The sequence below is a fragment of the Denticeps clupeoides genome, chromosome 2 (genome assembly GCF_900700375.1).
Source record: "Denticeps clupeoides chromosome 2, fDenClu1.1, whole genome shotgun sequence".
Taxonomy (NCBI): domain Eukaryota; kingdom Metazoa; phylum Chordata; class Actinopteri; order Clupeiformes; family Denticipitidae; genus Denticeps; species Denticeps clupeoides.
This window is the reverse complement of record NC_041708.1, coordinates 32,338,623-32,358,850: the sequence shown is the minus strand read 5'-3', so window position 1 is coordinate 32,358,850 and position 20,228 is coordinate 32,338,623. Positions and strand designations below refer to the sequence as shown.

Here is a 20,228-nt window from a genome sequence, read left to right as displayed (position 1 = left end):
GGACCCAACTCTAATGTGAAAAGGGGCGCGGAAATTGACCGAGGTGTAGAGACCTCAAAACGCATCCTGCTATAAAACACCCTCAACATGACCGCAGGCATTGGCAGGTTTTCTTTAGAGGAAGTCAGGCATTTAAAGTAAGTATTTAAATTGGCAACACAGACAAATATTTTAAAACACTTATCAGCAAAATTTCATACAATTTCAGCTGTAATACTACTACGTTTACCACATTTTTAAAGACTCCCTTATCCAGAGCGAATTACAATCAGTATTTACAGGGACTGTCCTGCTGGAGACACTCAGGGTTAAGTGTCTTGCTCAGGGACACAACGGTAGTAAGTGGGGTTTGAACCTGGGACTCATGAATTCCCGCCTTCTGTCTTTTGCACACTCTGCAGACTCCCTGTGACTTGTAATGGCGTTCATATGTCCGCGCTATTCAAATGCGCATGACCCCCTCACACCAGGACGGGCGACAGGCGACGCGCCACCTTTCGTCTCGTGCCGCCGGGGGTGGAGCGAGAGCCTCAGCAAATGGGAGCGGAGACCTGCTCACACACACACACACACACACACACACGCACCGCCGAGGACGCGAGGACCTGCACCCTTTACTGCCGACTTCTGCTCATCCGCACCGGGTATGTAACGATTTACGCGTTTCATTCCACGAATTAAAAAAAAACCCCGCGCGTCCCGTTACGTCCGGGCGCATCTCTCATTACGGTGCCCGGCAAATACCGTCCCGCGTTCCCGAGCTCTCGGCCGGGTGGGATGGAAGCCGCTTCAACGCTCCTGGCCTTGCGCTCCTCAGACGCCCGCGATTAAGATGGCCGGATCCCAGGGAAAGTTCGACTTTGCCATCGATCGGGGCGGCACTTTTACGGACGTGTTTGCCCGTTTGCCTGACGGCCGGGAGAGGGTCCTCAAACTGCTCTCTCACGACCCCCAGAACTACAAAGATGCCCCAACGGAGGGAATCCGCAGGGTCCTGGAACAGGTCAGTGAAGCCGTCTGAGGTTATTATACTTTAAAGTTTATACACTATATATTACAGCAATTAATCATTGCCATCAAATTCCACACTATCACACAGCACTTGTTTTCTAGCATGAATTGTAGTCACAATCAAGTCAAGACTTTGTTGTGTGTAAAATGGTAAATTTGCTCTCCATAATAAGGAGATATTGGCCTGGCATTTGTTGAAGAGCGCGTGCCTGTGCAGACTTGTCATGATCCTCTTACTCCTCCAGCCCCATCCTCTCGCTGCGTTACTGTATTAACAGGAGACCGGGCAGGCCTTTCCCAGGGACCAGCCTGTGGACGCCTCCCTGATTGGCTGGATTAGGATGGGCACCACAGTGGCCACCAATGCGCTGCTGGAAAGGCAGGGGGAGAGGACGGCCTTGCTGGTGACGCAGGGATTCCAGGACCTGCTGCATATAGGCACACAGGCGCGGCCGAATCTATTTGATCTGGTGAGTGGCACGTATCTGTGATGGAGGAGACAATATATAAATTGCTGAAAGGTCTGAGTCCTCACCTGGACGTTATGGGTGTGGCTTTTACATGCCCTCCTCTTGTGAGTGAGTGCATGTATGAGTGAACAGTGTGTGTGTGTGTGTGTGTGTGTGCCCCACCTGCGCAGGGTGTTAGTAGCCTGGTGGGTAACACACTGTCCTATGAACCCGAAGACCAATCTCAAACCACAGCCTATTTGAACCCTGAGTGTCTCCAGGGGGGGGGACTGTCCCTGTAACTACTGACTGTAAGTCGCTCTGGATAAGGGCGTCTGATAAATGCTGTAAATGCCCAGTGTCCGGGGATGGTAACAGGTCATTTAAGGACAGTGAGCGAGTGTGTGACAAAGACCCTTATTTATCTAGATCAGGGGACGGCAACCTGGGGCTCTTTCATACCTACACTGTGGCTTTGGGAAATAAATAATAATTTTATATTTGTATTTTATTTTTTGTCTGTTGTTTGAAATTTAAAGATCATTGTAATCTTGTAACATTAAAAATGCATAAAAGGTCGCTCGAAATATGCATCACAAATGCCCTATATGCCTCCCTGTCTGGCCACCCCCACAGAGCTTTTAAGCAGTTTGTTTAAATCTGAAGCCTCTCGGGGTGAGTTGTTTGCAGGTAGCACAGACCTGCTAAATTAGGGCGACCAGATCTCTTCTTTTCCCTGAGCACGTCCGGCCGGGTTTTTACACTTGCCTGGGTGATTGAACATTCACCATGTAATCAGCATCTACACGTATACTCATGCCGGAAAAAAAAAAAAAGGCTTTCTGGCAGTGTTCACCCTGCCAAACCCATCCGAACATGTGCAATCTTCACGAACCCCTGCAACTATGTTCTTTGCATAAATTAAAATTTCACAAGCAACACACTAGCCCAGTACTTTTATACGTAGCATAAAAGGGGATATGTGCGTTGTTTGGTATGTCCCTTTATGGGTGAGAACAACGGTGAGATGGGAAACAACGTTTTTCATTTTGATGAATATGGTGCAGTTAAATAAGACCTGATGGAGGTGTCACCAAAGCACAGGTAAGCACATTAACCTATACCTGGTTGCACATTGCTAGAGTTTGTGCATCAGTAACCATTTCTTACAGGCTATTCATTAAAGTCTTGTCTCAATGCCTTAGGCTATGTGAAATATATTCACAGTAATTCACTACTGATTATCAAGCATTGATACTTCTATGGATTGGGAAGTTGTTGTAGTGTTGCCTATCATGTGCAGAAAAATCATTAACATTAGCAACTCTTAAAGGCTCAGCATCACAAACTGTAGATTTTTTTTTGTCAGGGGAACTGATATGTGTGAAATCCAACCAGGCCTCCATCCAGGTTAAAGGGTGTTCTGCAGGGCCTTTCCCAGGGTTTCTTCTCTGCCATTTGACCCAAGGCTGCTCCTGTGGTGCAAAGTCAAAGGCGCACGTACCGTTCGCCCCAGAGAGGCTGTCTGCACACGGATTTAGCCTCTGGCTCTGTTCCCCGTGGACAGTCGTAGGGGGAGTTAATCAGTCTGATCTCTTCTCTCACACAAGGTTAAGATTGAACTAGGGAGTAGTGCTGACAGTGAAGACATTAACACGTCTCCGCACAATAGGGACAGATTCTACACATGCATGGCTGTGTCCACTGGTTGTGCTTTGCATGGATTGGCTTAATTAACCCTTAAATGCTCCACATTCACCTCATAAGGGTTCTTTTGCAGATGGCATATACACGTATACTCATGCCGGGGAAAAAAATGGCTTTCTTGCAGTGTTCACCCCGCCAACCCATCCGAACATGTGCAATCTTCAAGAACCCCTGCAACAATTTTCTTTGCATAAACTAAAATTTCACAAGCAACACACTAGCCCAGTACTTTTATACGTAGCATAAAAGGGGATATGTGCATTGTTTGGTATGTCCCTTTATGGATGAACAACGGTGAGACGGGAAAGAACATTACAGAAAGGTTTACTGAGTGCACGCATGCATTCAGCAGCCCTTCTCCAGCAAACCAGCAAAAGGACTCCGAGACTCATGTCTCTGCTTTGTCCTGTTAGTGTCCTGTTATCTCCTTTTATAGACAGGGGAACAGAATGTGCTGTCTTTTCAGTCTTCTCTCCTCCTGATGCGGATACACAGATACATTCCGCACGTAACATGATATAAAATATATATTTAGTTGAAGCAGACGTTGAGCACATGAACAATACAAGATTAATAAAAAGCATTGGAGGATTTCATAAGAGGATTAATCAACATCATATATCAATATTTTTAAAAGGGTTGTAGACCTTATTCTCTTGGCCTTTGTCATGTATCCATGATTATGTATTGACAGCCATGAACGTTGCTTGTGATGGTTCAATACACTTTTTACCTAAATCCAAGAGAATTTGCAGCATTACATCATTAAAATGGTCACGTTCTGATATCACATTGCATGCCACAGGAGGTATCTGTGCCGGAGGTTCTCTATGAAGAGGTGATCGAAGTGGAGGAGAGAGTCGTCCTGAAACAAGGTGGATGCCAGCTGCCCAGGAAGGAGCCCAAGCGCATGGTCATGGGTAATTTTTACACTGTTTGTATGCAGGGCTCCTCCTTAACTTAAAAGTATGGATGAGCGCTTGGAAAGGTGATAGGCCCGGTGTAAGGGATGATAGGGTTTCAACTAATCTACTTATAGATCAATTACATGTATTATGTTTAAGGGCATCCTCAATGAGATGGCACCGATATATTTTTACAGATACAGTTCTGTAGGCAAAGTAATCATATTTACTCTCAGTGTATGATTGAGGTTTGAGTGGTTGCTCTCTCTCAGGCAGCACAGGTGACAGTTTGGAGGTTTGGCGTGAACTGAACCTGAAGCGGGTCGAGGAGGACCTGAAGGGCGTGCTGTCCCGTGGCATCACCAGCCTGGCAGTGCTGCTGCTGCATTCGTACACGTCAGTAGAGCTGCACTCTTATCACCTGGTGCTCTGCTGGGGCTCTTTTGCATTTAAACACCACGTCATCATAATACAGTTAAAGACAGAAATGGCAACAAAAAGGGTAGCTTCCCTTCTTCAAGATACAGATAACAGCCAAGTGATTGTCTCTTGTCTTACATTTACGTTTACAGCCCGCTTGTCCAGAGTGACTTTCAGGTTCGCGTCAGTGAAAGTAATCAGTTACATGAAAGAGTTTTACGAGTTAGTCTAAGTATTGTCTAAAGAGTAGTGGGTGGTAGTAGCCTAGTGGGTAACACACTCGCCTATGAACCAGAAGACCCAGGTTCAAATCCCACTCACTACCATTGTGTCCCTGAGCAAGACACTTAACCCTAAGTTGCTCCAGGGGGGGACTGTCCCCTGTAAATACTGATTGTAAGTCGCTCTGGATAAGGGCGTCTGATAAAAGCTGTAAATGTAAATCTAAAGAGGTAGGCCTTAAGCTGCCGGTTTATCTATTTATTCACTTTTCTATATTCTATTCGATAAAGATAAACCATTTCATCACACATCCCAGCAGCTCCATCACAGCAGTAGTCAGTTATACCATAGCGTAAGCAGAGCCAGCGCTCACCCTTCACACACAATAACTTTTCACTGGATGGAAGTTTAAGGACATTCAGTCTGGGTCAGACTGCTTCTCTTTCTGCTTTGCTTTTTGTTCCAGCTCCACAGCACTCCTTTTTGTTTCCCACACTCCTTTGTTTTTGCAGCTTGCGTTTCTTTGTGTGTGTGTGTGTGTGTGTTTTTTGCCCTCCCTGTCATGGCCGGACCGGTCTCAAACTGTGAGAGTAGCATTTGTGTGCGCACTCTTTCTTTTAAGCTCTTATGTAATCAACTCTCACAGAATACCAAGCGCAGTCACAACACCAAGTAAAGGCACCTTCAGGTGATAAGCATTCTACTCAGGCTCAGGCAAACAGTCCAAGATGCCTTGGACCCACTGGCACAGTCATGAGTGTAGCAGGGTGTGCTTGGGCCAGTTCATGTGCAGATAGTACACACAAGTTAAACCACAGAAAACGATTCACCAGCCCCTGGTCTGCTGACAAAGTCATTACAACATATACTACTTACATGCACAAAGATACATGAGTAGATGGCAATTAATGTTTCAGATTTTTTTCCATCTCCTGATCAGACAGGAGTTAAAAAAAACAAACATTTTAAGTGGTATAACAGCATATTGGCTTTGGGGAAACTACGATGAAATCATTTGCTTTGCAGTCTACCATGTACACTGCTGGAATCTGAACTACAGCTGAGGTCTTCTGAGGAGGAAATTTAGATAAATCAAGTTCACTGTAAAAAAAAACAACGGTCTTCAGTTTCCACCATTAAACGTTATCCAACTTTCTCTTCCCGGTATGTTTGTTTTAAGCTGTGTGCCTCTGGATGTGTGTTGCAGATGGTCAGCTCACGAGAAGGCAGTTGGCTCCTTGGCTCGGAAACTGGGCTTCGCCCAGGTGTCTTTGTCCAGTGAGGTGATGCCCATGATAAGGGCGGTGCCCAGAGGGTACACAGTCTGCGCTGATGCCTACCTCACCCCCAAAATACGGCAGTACCTGCGCGGCTTCACCTCTGGGTTCAAAGGTGGCCTGCAGGTCAGTGTATTCAGTGTATTATGTGTGTTCACTCTTCATGAAATATAGACAGTTGAATAATATGTTTTTATCTGTCAGGAAGTGAATGTGCTGTTTATGCAGTCAGATGGGGGTCTTACTCCCATGGAGCAATTCTGTGGCTCGAGGGCGGTGCTGTCTGGGCCGGCCGGGGGTGTGGTGGGCTACGCCGTCACCTCTTACAATCCCTACGATAAAAAACCTGTCATCGGATTTGACATGGGTGGTAAGAAAGGCACGACAGAAATAAAGATAGATGAGGGTGAAGGGGACCATTATTTGTGTAACTGTGGCTCACAGTTGGACTGAAGTGGAGACCTTTCACCAGTTCTTCTGTGACACCACCAGGTACCTCCACTGACGTTAGCCGCTATGCTGGGCAGTATGAGCATGTGTTTGAAGCCACCACAGCTGGAGTGACGCTCCAGGCCCCTCAGCTGGACATCAACACTGTGGCTGCAGGCGGGGGCTCACGCCTCTTTTTCAGGTTGGTGCCTCAGGCCCCTGTGTGGATTCTTGGATTAGGGTCTTAAATTGCTGATAAAGTCATAACTGGTCATTAATTCATGATTTTAATCCCGCTTAGCACTTTTACAGATTCAAAAACAGGAACTTAAAGGAATTGAAAAAACAGACATCCTGGTTGGATTTTTTTAGGCAGCACTGATCTTGGTTGCAGTATTTATTTTCTCCATTTACCCCCATCAAGGAGTTTTCATTGGGATTTCAAATAATGTAAAACTTCAAATGTACAGCATTGTGCGATAGGGTTTTTCCCGATTGTTTTTTTGGATATTCATCTTTAGGGCATTTGGATTTAGGTCATATTGAAACATTATAATTTCATACATAATGTCACATAAAATAATAACATTATACTAACATATGGTTGCGTCAGTTATTATAGATTAAGGTGCAAAGGTCAAGCCTATACCTTAAACCATATAACTTTCAGCTGCGTTATCTATTACCTAAACTCAAATCGCAGGATTAACACTAAACTCTAATAAGAATCATTTACTCTCTGAAACACTGAACAGCCCTTTTAAATGGATAGTAATTACAATGATCAGTAGGTCACACCTGAATTTTGAATATCTTACTTATATGATATAAATATTATATAAATTTCTTTCCTTGATGTAATATTGTGGTGTCCTTTTCTTTTCCAGATCAGGAATGTTTGTGGTGGGACCAGAGTCTGCCGGGGCTCATCCAGGACCTGCTTGTTACAGAAAAGGTTTGTGCTGGAGTTCACCTTCTATGTTTCCTAACATTAAAGTGCATCATTTTAGTGATTAAATTATCTTTATTTCACTTTTGTCAGAAGAAGGCTTTTGTAGCCTCTTTCTCTCTCTCTCTTGCTCTCTCGCTCCACATCACCAATTCTGTGTAAATCCCCCTGTCACACAGATTAAGGTGACAGCCTTTATCTCCCATTACTATCAGCTCTACTGCACCGGATTAAAGCGGCTGCTGTAACCTGCGTAAAATAACAAATATCTTTCAAATATCCTCATGCACTAGCCCCGACTTTTAAATGTTTTGGAGTCACCGTTTCATAGACTCATCCCGTATATTTTTACAATGTGTAATAGTGTGCTCAAAGCACAGTGTGCCCTGCTTTTCTTCAATTCTCCTAAAACCAGATTCCACGGGAGCTTTCTTTCTCAAATGCTCTGGTGCAGTTAGCAGTCCTGAAATCAGTATATAAACAGGGTGTGCCTGTAGGCATAAGGCATTGTGACAGCACAACAATGGGAGGTCCTAAAAGAACTAAAAGTGCAGATATAGTAAAGCAGTTAAAATTATTGCAATAAGCAGCTTAAAATGCATTTGAAACATGTTAAGCTATTGAGATATAGATAAATGTGTATGTATATGTATGGGCAATCTTGGAAGAAAACCTCTTGGAGTCTGCAAAAGAGTTGAGACTGGGGGCGGAGGTTCACCTTCCAGCAGGACAATGACCCTAAACACAAAGTCAGGGCAACAATGGAATGGTTTAAAACAAAACATGTCCATGTGTTAGAATGGCCCAGTCAAAGTCCAGATCTTAAATCCAATCGAGAATCTGTGGCAGGATCTGAAAACTGCTGTTCACAAACGCTGTCCATCTAATGACTGTGCTGGAGCTGTTTTGCAAAGAAGCATGAGCAAGAGTTTCAGTCTCTAGATGTGCAAAGCTGGCAGTAGACAACAAAGTATTGACTCATGGGGCTGAATAATTACGCACACCCCACTTTTCAGTTATTTATTTGTAAAAAATGTTTGGAATCATGTATGAATTTCGTTCCACTTCTCAAGTGTGCACCACTTTGTATTAGTGTTTCACGTGGAATTCCAATAAAATAGATTCATTTTTGTGGCTGTAATGTGACAAAATGTGGAAAAGTTCAAGGGGGCTGAATACTTTTGCAACCCACTGCATATTACAATAAAGAGTGTATAGGTGGACAAATGAATAGTTGAATTTATGTTTGCATATTGTCAGGTGGGTCACTCACAGTCACTGATGCAAACCTTGCTCTCGGACGCCTGCTGCCCTCCTTCTTCCCAAGGATCTTTGGGCCGGGAGAGAATGAGCCACTTTCCACTGAAGATACCATGAAGCACTTCCAACAGCTCACTCAGGAGATAAATGACTTCCTGTCTACCAGCCAATCAAAATGCAGCACTAATGGGAGCGGCGTAATGCACAATGACATAGCTAAGGTAGTGAAGTCCAAAATGAGCGTCGAGGAAGTTGCCATGGGTTTTATTCGTGTTGCTAATGAGGCCATGTGTCGACCAATAAGAGCCCTGACTCAGGTAATGACATTTATTTCTGTACATGTGCTGACTGATTTTGAACTTGTTACTTGTTATTACTAACCAGTCATGCTGCTGCTGATGACACTAATGCTGGCAGTCCTGTCACAGGCTAAGGGTCATGACACTTCTCAGCATGTGTTAGCATGTTTTGGTGGAGCAGGGGGTCAGCATGCATGTGCAATCGCACGAGCCCTGGGCATGAAGACTGTCTTCATACACAAGTGAGTTCTGTGTGTGTGTGTGCGTGTGTCGGTATGAAGCATGCATTTTGTTCTCTAAACTACCTGGGACAATCTCACAATTTTTTTTTTATCATAAACAACAAGTCACTAACTTATCTCATGTGAGAGAATTTTGTTCAACTTTGAGAGATAAACATACATAAATTTAATATGTTAATAAAAAGTACTTAATTGCACATCATTTTATTAAAGCAATTTCTTGTTTGTTTAGCTACATTTTCTTAAACATTTTTAAGCAATGTTTAGCTTTTTAACATTTTTTGTTCTCAGTTTAGTTTTCCAATACTGGCTTATCAAGTGAAATGTAGCGTTAATCTATCAATGATGACAGTGGCCTGATCTTTTTTCAATCACTTGTGTTGTGTCATGCTGTTCCAGACTTCAGGCTGTAATTGACTGCAAATGATTTGCTACCAAGTATTAAAAAGTGAAAGTTTGATTTATGATTGTTGATTTGTACCATTACTTTTAGTCACTTAGAGGCACATATTATAAAATATTTATGGCCCTGGCTGTATTAATGAGTGTGATGAATGCAGTCTGTATATGTGGAAAATGCTCTCATTCAGGTACAGTGGAGTGCTGTCTGCATACGGCCTGGCGCTGGCAGACGTGGTGGAGGAGGTGCAGGAGCCGTGCTCCCTGCAGTATGAGCCGGGCTCCTTCTCCGAACTGGACCGCAGAGTGGACCTGCTGTCTCAGCGCTGCCAGGGTGCACTGAGAACCCGCGGCTTCACCAGGTACACAGAACCCTGCAGCACTGGTCCTATAGACACCTTTATATACTGCCATTCATTCTCCAGTGCCAGTCCTTCCTCCTGCACTCACCTTTCCTCTCCCTGGTCTGTCAGTACTCAGATACAGACAGAGTTGTTTCTCCACCTGCGTTACGAAGGCACTGACTGCGCTCTCATGGTAACTGCTAATGGTTACCCAAGTAACGCCCAGTCCTGCCACTCTGGGGACTTCCGCAGCGCTTTCAATAAACGGTAACACTGTGTGTGTGTGTGTGTGTGTGTGTGTGTGTGTGTATGTGTGAGAGAGAGGAAAACTGCAAATTGTTTGGGTAAGCCTGTTGCTCACTGATTCTCCACATTCTCATCTAAACAGGTACCTGAAGGAATTTGGCTTCACAATTGCTGATCGACCCATCATTGTGGACGACATTAGGGTTAGAGGGTCAGGGAAGTCTGGCATCAAATCACTGAGTCACGCTGAAGCAGGCAGTTTTACACAAAAGCCCACTAAGGTAAAGCCAGTTAAATATACTTCAGCTTTCACCTAAGCTGTGCTGGGTCCAGAATCTGTTGATGTGATATCATGCATCTGGAATAATGACTATTAATGAAAGAAATGCTATTGATCTGCTGAAATTCATGTTTTTGAGAGTCTGGACGTTATGCTGAATGCACAGTAGCTCTTATGCGAACAAACCTTTCAGTTCTGATTAATTATGTCTTTTCTTTTGCTAAGATGACCCGGTGTTACTTTGACAACGGTTACCTGGACACAAATGTGTACCTTTGGGAGACACTGTCATGTGATCACAGCATCAATGGTCCTGCTGTCATTATTGATAAAAACAGGTATGTACGTATGCATTTCTGAAATCCCTGTTTAGATGAGAATTCATATTCATTATACGCTACAGAGAGGCTGTTCTGCTGTGACTGGTCAGACAGAATGTCATTTTGAAAAGGATCATTGCATTCATTTAGTTTTTTTTAAAAGCACCATCCTGGTGGAACCAGGCTGTGTGGCACAGCTGACAGCAGGGGGCGATGTGTGCATTACTGTGGGAACAGACACCCAGTGTGCACTGGGCACCGAGCTCAATGCCATTCAGCTGTCCATCTTCTCTCACCGATTCATGAGCATTGCAGGTACTGTCTGCAGGTGTAAAATTGCGGAAGTGTTCAAAGAATAAGAAATACATAATTTAAAAAAGTTTCTTTTCTGCATGTTCACAAAAACAGAGCAAATGGGACGTGTTCTTCAAAGGACCTCTATCTCCACCAACATAAAGGAACGTTTGGATTTCTCCTGTGCTGTGTTCGGACCTGATGGGGGGCTGGTATCGAATGCCCCTCACATCCCAGTGCACCTGGGGGCCATGCAGGAGACTGTGCAGTACCAGGTGGGCTACTGCAGCACAGTGCACAGAAAACGCACACTGAGTAGACTTAGAATATGCAGCATGCTGTTTGAACCATCAACATCACATTCACGCGCTGACTTTCCATAACCACTGAGTCCTACTCAGGGTTGCGGCTGCCGCAGCTCATCCCTGAGCACTGGGTGCAGCAGAAAAGTTGTGCATTTGAGAAATATCTGACTGTGTTCAACTTGCAAATCTGGTAGCACTTTCCTTGTGATTATTTCCGCTGGCCACACAGTTTTGAAGAAAAGAAAGTGCCTTCAGTCTTATATCAAGGTTGGGCAAAATTTATTGAATACTGAATATATTAGTCTTCACAGTAATGTTTAGTTCTCGTTTGATTTGCCACTTCTAGAATATCAGCATCAACATGAGTATTGTCTGTTAATGACTGTCATCCACATCTGCACTTGAACGGCAACAAAGCAGACAGTCAACATAGTGCGAGATCTCATGCCCTTGGGTTTTATGACTATATATATAAATGGGGGGGAACAAGGGAAGAACTGGCTAATACACTACAGCTGGTATCTGTCATCAACATAAGTTACATTTCTACATATTGCATGTTATTGCTTGTGATCAGCCTCCACATTTTAGAGCATGAGGCAGAAATTATTCTCTGCAGCCTTGTAAAATGTAACCTAAACTGACTATGTTTATTGTCATTTCATGTATTCCGTCCTGCATGTATCACATCCTGCTATCAGACATTGCATGTGAAATATAGATATGTAACATTTTTTATCATGAATTGCTACTGGTGGGGTTTGATGATGTGCTCAGAGTGTGACCCCGTGGATTTTGGAAATACTATAGACATCATCATTCCCTCTCTTCTCTTTCACTCAGATTAAGGCTCTGGAGAACAGTCTGAAAGAAGGGGATGTGATTTTAAGTAACCACCCATGTGCCGGAGGTAGCCATCTGCCTGATCTGACAGTCATCACGCCTGTGAGTTACTCTAACTCCATAACATCAGCGCTTACAATCTTACGTCACCATCTCTGACATGGTCTCTCATTGTGTCCTCCTCTCCTTCAGGTGTTTCAGCCTGGGGTCACTGGCCCTGTGTTTTTCGTGGCCAGCAGGGGGCATCATGCTGACATAGGAGGGATCACTCCGGGCTCAATGCCCCCCCACTCCACCTCCCTTCAGCAGGAGGGAGCAGTCTTCATTTCCTTCAAGCTGGTGTCTGACGGGGTCTTCCAGGAACAGGGTGAGTGATGGGGCATGGCATGTATAGACCCATCTAGATTATAGCGGCTTCTTAAACTCATCAGTGCCAACCAAATCAGCACATAAACATATGTCTACATATTATTTATACACTCAAAAGTTCAAAAGAAACTTCCTTGCTTTTACATAAGGAAAAAAAAATCATGAGTTTGAATAGAAAGATTTCAGATTTCTTGCTTCTTTAATTAGTACAACTGTCTTCTGCTGCACTAAGATAATCTCAAAGGTTTTTCTACTAATAAAAGCTTTTAAAGACTTTGGTTAACAATTACAGGATTCTATTCAAACTGATAATGGGTCTCATGTATGCATTAACAGCCATTTCCAGCTACCAAAGACATTTAAACAACATGAACAATTTCTGGAGATTTCCCCCCATTTGATGTCTTTTCAATGACCAAGCAATTGTTTTCTAACAAAACGATGACATTTCTAAATGACCCTAATCTTTTGAACGGTAGTGTATAGTATTTCATAAGCCAAACAAGTCTTTGTGAACAAATTCACAATACTAGTCTAGGGCTGTTTTGCTCTGTGGTTCTCAGATGGTGGAACAAGCTACCAAACCAGCTCCATCAATCTCAATCTTCAAGAATCTCTTCATCCATTCAGAGAGAACCTCCTCTCCTAAATGTATATTTGCTCACATGTGTTTATCTGAAACTACAAACCCTGTTTAAAGTTCACACGCATTGAATTGCGCAGAAATGTGTATGCATTTTTATTTTCTAAGCTTGTCCTGAGGATGTCAGATGCCTTGGAAATAAAAAATCTGCATAATAAGTGGAATGTAATGTAATGTAAAGAATAGCAAGAAATTGCAAACAGTTAACGTTTGATGTTTAATCGCGGACGGTATCCAGTATCCAACACCACCAAACAAATATTGTAATTTCATATGACAATATAACAGCAACAGTTGATTAAGGGCCCTTGCGAGCATGGTGCGTATTGTACAACAGTGGATGTGTGCAGAATGATTTTTGACTATTCATGAATCTTCACATGGCCCAGCCCTGCTCTAAAAACTGGAACAAAGTTTGAAGGTTGTGATTGGAGATTGAGGCTGGAGATTGGCGATAATGAGTTGAGTGAATTGCAATAAAGAGGTATGTGAGTGTTGGGTCTGTGCTCACTGACATTATTGACAGTTTGCTGTTGTCACTGTTGGCGTAACAGTGTGAACTTCCTTGCCTGAGAGAAACATTGAGGTTTAGTTTGAAGCAAACTGGCGAAACTGCAAACAAAAACCAGAAATCTAGGGAAAAAAGGCCTGCCAGAAGAGTATGTTATAGAATAAATAATTCCTTTGCATCATATGCAAGAGTATAATACTGTGTATAGACATTAAGATATCATTTTGGGTTTAACTGGATGCAGGTAGTTCTTTTGAGGATATCTACATTTCTCCATAAGCTGACCTGCAATATGATCCTACCCAGTATGCTATGCCGACAACACACAACTCCTCTTGTTCTCTTTTCCTCCCTCCGATGTACATGCCGATGTGTTACCCACTAGGCTACTACCACTCCACGTTAAACAACCAACTTTCCTTCTCGACTCACATCACCAATCTTTCCTGCTCATGTAGATTCCTTCTCTACAATATCAGATGGATCCGCCCTTATCTATCAACACAGGTCACCCAGATACTTGTTCAGTCCTAGTAATATCATGACTGGATGACTTTAACTCCCTTCTAGCTGGTCTACCTCTGAATGCCATCCGACCTCTACAACAAAATGCAGCAGCACGACTGATCTTCAACCTTCCCAAATTCTCCCACACCACCCCTCTGCTACGTTCCCTCCACTGGCTCCCAGTAGCTGCACGCATCAGGTTCAAAACACTGATGCTGGCCTACAAAACCAAACTCGCACTGCACCTCGCATTCCCCGACCCTCCAGTACTGCTCACCTGGTCGCTTCACCGCTGTAGGTACGAGGAAGACACTAATCTAGACTCTTCTCTGTGTTGGCCCAGATGTGGTGGAATGAAGTTCTCCTCGAGGTCAGAACAGCTCAGTCGCTGAATATTTTCAAACGGCAGAAAAACTACAACCGAGTGAATAAAATGATTTGTCTTCATGGTTAGAGTCCTAGTGAATCAGAACTGAATACTTCCTTGATGGTAACATGAAAGCACGTTGTTAGTCGCTCTGGATAAGGGCGTCTGCCAAATGCCGTAAATGTAATTATCCTATCATGATGATATCACATTAAGGAATAATCAATATATTGAATGACAATTGTCTATAACTGAAGTCAATACTGTGAACATTCCCCTCATGCCAACCAATGAGCCTTTGAGGCATGGACTCTACCAGTCCTGTGAAGGTGTCCTGTGGTATCTAACACCAAGGCTGTAGTATCTGGCACCAGCAGATCCTCTGAGTTGTGAGGTTGGGCCTCCATGGATTGGACCCGTTTTTTACAGATGGTTCTGAGATCTGAAGACATGTACCCATCACAGGCTTTTTATGCAGTGGATTATGTGGACAAAATACCAGTTTATTGATAACAGATCAAGGAAGAGGCACAACTGGTTTACATGCTTAGTGTTGTTAATATTTCTAATAATATTTCTAATTTGAATAATTCCACAGATATAATCAAATCATTGCTCAAGTAGCGCATGTGTAAATATGGACAGGTAGAGCCTTCAGTCGTACGTGATAATTAGCATTAATTGTTCATTTTGTTTCACCCTCCTTTAGCTGTAACCGATGCCTTGCTTGCCCCTGCGCAGCACCCAGGATGTTCTGGAACTCGTAATCTCCACGACAACCTGTCAGACCTGCGCGCACAGGTGGCAGCCAACCAGAGAGGATGCCAGCTTGTGAATGAGCTGATCGACACCTATGGGTTGGCAGTGGTGCAGGCCTATATGGGCTATATTCAGGTGAGTTGTTGTTTGGGGTGCTGATTGGGGTATGTTTACATGTCTGACCACATGTTTGGTCCCAGAGCAATGCGGAATTGGCCGTGAGGGACATGCTGAAAGATTTTGCCCATCGCCGACGGCAACACATGGGCTCACTAGAAGTGGAGTCTGAAGACCAGATGGATGATGGAACAATAATCAGACTGCGGGTCAAGATCAATGAAGAAGAGGTAGGTGTTGCAGGGGACGATGCCACCTAAGTTCTCCTATTCTGCTACTTACTTAAATTCCACTTCCTCTGTCTGTGTCAGGGAAGTGCAGTGTTTGATTTTTCTGGCACTGGAACAGAGGTTTGGGGTAACTGCAATGCACCTCGAGCCATCACACTTTCTGCCCTCATCTACTGCTTGCGCTGCATGGTGGGCCAGGACATCCCTCTCAACCAGGTACCTTACAAAACTCCAGTTGTCAGACCAGTTTATTTGTAGATTAGAAGCAGTTTCTGCCCCGCCTACTGACTGAATGCTGAGTTTCATAAGAATTCAGAGTGAAAGTCCTTAAAGCACAGAGAACAGCAGATTATTGCACAGCAGTAATCATGGCTGCACCATGTCCTTCATAAGGCATCCAATAAAAGGTCACACACAGGGAATAGATTTGTAGGATACATTTTCTTTTGCTTTATAAATACATGGTTTTATAAATTATTAATAAATATTTGGGGGTGGTAGAAATGCACTATTAATTGTGCAGGCCTCCATTAAATCTCCACGTCTGTCCTCTGTAGTTATCTGGGTTGGTCTGAAACTGGATTTGTCACTTCTAAAATAACAATAATGTCTAATTAGATGGAAAATAGCAAAACGTGATTCCTATGTGACATAGGAAGGAACTAATGGAAATACATTTTGTGAAACACACATAGGTTATGTATAATAGATCAATAATACATAATCTGCCACACTCAAACCCCAGTTGTGATGTTTACATATAATCGTGTCACACCCTGAAAGGTGCAAGAAGGCATATCTGGTGTTTGGTTGGTTCTTTCAATTCTGCAATGTGCAACACACTTGGAAACAACTTGGGTTTAAATGCGCTACTAAATACAAATGCAGTATGTCACAAAGAAGGACACATCTCACAGATAAGAGGAATATCACGAATACTTGTGTTATCTCAGATAACAAAGGAGTCTTTCGTATCTCCATGGGCTTCAGGGCTGCCTCACTCCAATCAAAGTCATCATCCCCCCAGGCTCCATCCTCCAACCTTCCCAGAATGCAGCAGTGGTGGGCGGCAATGTGCTGACGTCACAGAGGGTAGTGGATGTCATCTTCCGAGCATTTGACGTGTGCGCTGCCTCACAGGTGTGTGGAACATAGACACTGCTGTCTGGAGGAATATGCCACCCTGTCCCCTTCAGATGCTTTTAATTTTTCTGCTCTCCCACAGGGCTGCATGAACAACGTCACCTTTGGAAATGACAAAAGTGGCTACTATGAAACAGTGGCTGGGGGTGCTGGAGCAGGCCCATGCTGGCATGGGCGAAGTGGTGTCCACAGTCACATGACCAACACTCGCATCACTGATCCAGAGATTCTGGAGAAGAGGTGTTTTAACATGAAACAAACCCACAAGTATAAGTAGCCAGTAGAGTGGTCAACAAACGTAAAGTGATATAAACCGTTTTATCCTCCAAAGTCATCATTTTATGTCTATGTCCCAAGTTGAACTTCTCTCCACCTGAAATTGTTCCATTTAACAGTGGAGTAGCTCCTGAGCTCTGGCTGAGCAGAATTTGTAGGATGTGTTCACTAGCACCAAGGACACTTGGGATTCCCCTTATTTTAAATTGCATAGATCATGTACAGATCATATGCTATATTCATCATGAAATCCAGAATCTGAAAATACGATAAGGAAAAATTACAATAAATATTTTTTCCAATATTATAATATTGGAAAAATATAATATATGCTTAAGTGAGTTGCTCTCGAAAAGAATCAATGAAGTGGTAAAATGGTAATCAGTTTTTTATTGTGCTGGCGCAGGGAGTTTAAAAGTCAGGGAATCCGATAGACATAATGTAAAAATACCTTTGCCACGCTGTCAGAATGTGAGCTAGAAATACTTTTGGCATTTGTGTGCCACCTGCAGTGGTTTCATTTTTTAAGAGCCCTACCGATATTAGCAGAACTCTACATCATCTCTGTGTGGGTCTGTTGATGGATGACCCAGCATCTGCTGTGCTGCAGGTATCCCGTCATCCTGGAGCAGTTCTCCCTGCGACCGGATGCAGGCGGTGCAGGAAGATTTCACGGGGGAGACGGTGTGATCCGGAAGCTACTGTTCAGGGAGAAGGTGGTGTTATCTGTGCTGACAGAGAGACGCTCAACACGACCCTACGGACTCAGTGGTAACCAGCCTGGCAGCGACCTTTATCCTCCTAATCCCAAATCAGAAATTTCTTAATCCTGATCCCTCTTTGAATGTAGTATTTTGACATTTTTTGATTTGTCCTCGTTGCCAGGGGGCGAGAGTGGAGCTCCGGGTCTGAATCTGCTCCACAGGGCTGATGGGAGAGTTCTCAACCTCGGGGCCAAAACTTCAGTCAGCCTGGAACCTGGGGTGAGAGATTTTTACTCTCTTCATGTCTGTAAAATGTAAATTCAGAAAGAACAAAATTCTGCATTTATATTTCATTTCTCCACCCATTCTCCTCTTGGAAGCAAAACACTAACATATTCTACACTAGATTCGCGGGTTCCAGGCCACTGGAAGGCCTAGAGCAAAATATTAGAGCATATTATTATAAAAACAACACATTTTACTCCATTGTTGGAAAATAATGGAATAAGATGCACATAGAAGAGTTAATGCAATGTTAATGCAGTGTTTTGTATTATGCTGACTATTACTGGTTATCGCAATAGAGTTAACTATTAACGGTTAAAATTTAGTTAATAATAACACATCTCACTATGGCTTATCAATTTAGTTTGTATTGGTCGTTTGTATAGGTAGGCAAGACATTTAAATGGAACATGACTGAAACTAAGTAACATTATTAACTTGTTAGTCTCATTTATCTTAGACTTAATTTTGTTCCTCTCTGATAATGAGCCTTACTGACCATTGCTAAATAGTTATCAACTGTCTTTCTCTGCCCATAGGACATGTTCAGCCTGTATACTCCCGGAGGAGGGGGTTATGGGAAGGTGGAAGGGGACGACCCCGACAGCAAATCCGCACCCCCCAAGCGTCGGCGTCTTAATGAGTCTTTCTCTGAGCGAGGAAGTGTGTTCGAGTACCGGCGTGCTCAGGAGAGTGTCTGAGACGCCAGTGGACAGGGGTCGCTGAGAGGGGTGGTACTCATGATAAAGCCCCCTTCTGTCAGTTAAATCTGTATGTGTAAATTTACAGTAAAAAACAACAACAGTAACCCCATATGGGAGTATGTCAGTGTTTCACGTGTCCTTTGGGCAAATAAATGGTTTAATTGTGAGGTGGCACTGCCATCTTTTTCTCATTTGTTTTCCAGTGACAAGGCTATGTGGCCGATTTTTATCTGAACTTTCTAGAAAGGTGCGGTTGCCCACAAAACCCTTGTACACTTGGGGTTTTGTGATCATGTGGTCCCTAAAACTCTGTTTTCTGCTCATGAAATTAACTATACGGATTCAGGCCGTCACAGTCTTCACAGAGTAGGACGACACATATGCCAACCACAGCTGTTTTGGATGCAGATCTGGTTGCAGAAGTGTTCTGGTGCCTATTTTGCCAAGGCATGCAGAAACACACACACACACACACACACACACACACACACACACACTACCTCCAACGAACGACAAGTTTCCTGTTTTAACAACGAGGGGACATTTAGGCCTGATTATGTTAATGTTGAAACATTCACACTCCACTCATCTTTTAAAATGGACCACGTATTTACTTATCCAGGGGAGCTGTATTCACACTTATTCATTTGTATTCATGAAGGACGTCTCTCTCTGAAACAAAAAATAATAATTTGAATAAATTGGAAAAACCTTTGATTTTGTTGTGATCCATGAATACTGCTTGTGTGGTGTGTCTATAAAAGGACCCCATTGTTTGGTGCACTCTACAATAGGAACAAAACATGCTGAAATAAATAATATTAATAATTACAATGTCTTCAGACAAAAAAGTACAGTTGGCTTTTCAGATGAATTCCACAAAGTTACAGTGCGTAAACGACGAGATAAGGGGACCCAGGGAGGCCTGGGCCTTTCGGGGGAGGTAGGTAACATGGGGGAGTCAGGCGAGGTTGAACGACCGCAGGACGTGGGTAAATGTCAGAGTTGGCAGCAGGAGGTGGTGTGATCTATACCAGCCTACCCAAATCTTGCAGGGAAAAGGCAACTACAACCCTGCTGGAGCGTAGATCAGAGGGACCATTACACCCCCCCCACCCCAGAACAGGAACACTTCTATTCAAATCTCTATCTGCTGTTGTAAATCGAGCTTCCTAAGCAGAGTTAAGAAAAAGCAGAGAGGAAAAAAATATGTAGATGAAAGTACTCATCACAAACATTATCTGCAGATTTCAATAATTCACTCAGACAAAGGAGACTTCCTTAACCTCAAAATTAGGAAAAATTATTTTAATAGTGGTGCAAGTAGCTCAGCTCAGAAAAAAATCTGTGAGTAAATACTGTAGGTCAGAAAAAACAGAAGTAAAAATCACAACAAAAAAAAAAACGTATGG

At 43.4% G+C, this 20,228-nt stretch overlaps 1 protein-coding gene across 4 annotated transcripts; it reads left to right on the top strand.

The window, feature by feature from the left end:
* Positions 1 to 57: 57 nt before the first annotated feature.
* On the top strand, positions 58 to 19,533 carry oplah (5-oxoprolinase, ATP-hydrolysing). 4 transcript variants are annotated; one of them, XM_028970627.1, is made up of 28 exons: positions 58 to 137; positions 402 to 644; positions 956 to 1,003; positions 1,290 to 1,481; positions 3,973 to 4,087; positions 4,345 to 4,468; positions 5,922 to 6,117; positions 6,196 to 6,361; positions 6,484 to 6,622; positions 7,308 to 7,375; positions 8,630 to 8,946; positions 9,058 to 9,170; positions 9,761 to 9,931; positions 10,043 to 10,180; positions 10,302 to 10,440; positions 10,665 to 10,777; positions 10,923 to 11,074; positions 11,168 to 11,328; positions 12,202 to 12,303; positions 12,394 to 12,568; positions 15,308 to 15,492; positions 15,558 to 15,704; positions 15,786 to 15,920; positions 16,695 to 16,844; positions 16,930 to 17,087; positions 17,734 to 17,894; positions 18,009 to 18,106; positions 18,652 to 19,533. In XM_028970627.1, the coding sequence occupies exons 2-28, from the start codon at positions 447 to 449 to the stop codon at positions 18,811 to 18,813; spliced, it is 4,023 nt and encodes a 1,340-aa protein (XP_028826460.1). In that variant the 5' UTR covers positions 58 to 137; positions 402 to 446; the 3' UTR covers positions 18,814 to 19,533. The 4 variants fall into 4 exon arrangements, 3 of the variants coding, with proteins under 3 accessions (XP_028826460.1, XP_028826459.1, XP_028826461.1); XM_028970626.1 differs by having other exon boundaries at positions 65 to 137; positions 818 to 1,003; XM_028970628.1 differs by lacking the exons at positions 58 to 137; positions 402 to 644 and having other exon boundaries at positions 659 to 1,003.
* The last annotated feature ends 695 nt before the right edge of the window (positions 19,534 to 20,228 follow it).

Excerpts from the sequence above, each read along its gene's own strand:
- oplah (XM_028970626.1), top strand. The coding sequence starts at position 447 with ATGCGCATGACCCCCTCACACCAGGACGGGCGACAGGCGACGCGCCAC. Across the intron at positions 645-817 it reads CTTCTGCTCATCCGCACCGG|ACGCCCGCGATTAAGATGGC; the intron begins GTATGTAACGAT and ends TGCGCTCCTCAG. Across the intron at positions 1,482-3,972 it reads GGCCGAATCTATTTGATCTG|GAGGTATCTGTGCCGGAGGT; the intron begins GTGAGTGGCACG and ends TGCATGCCACAG.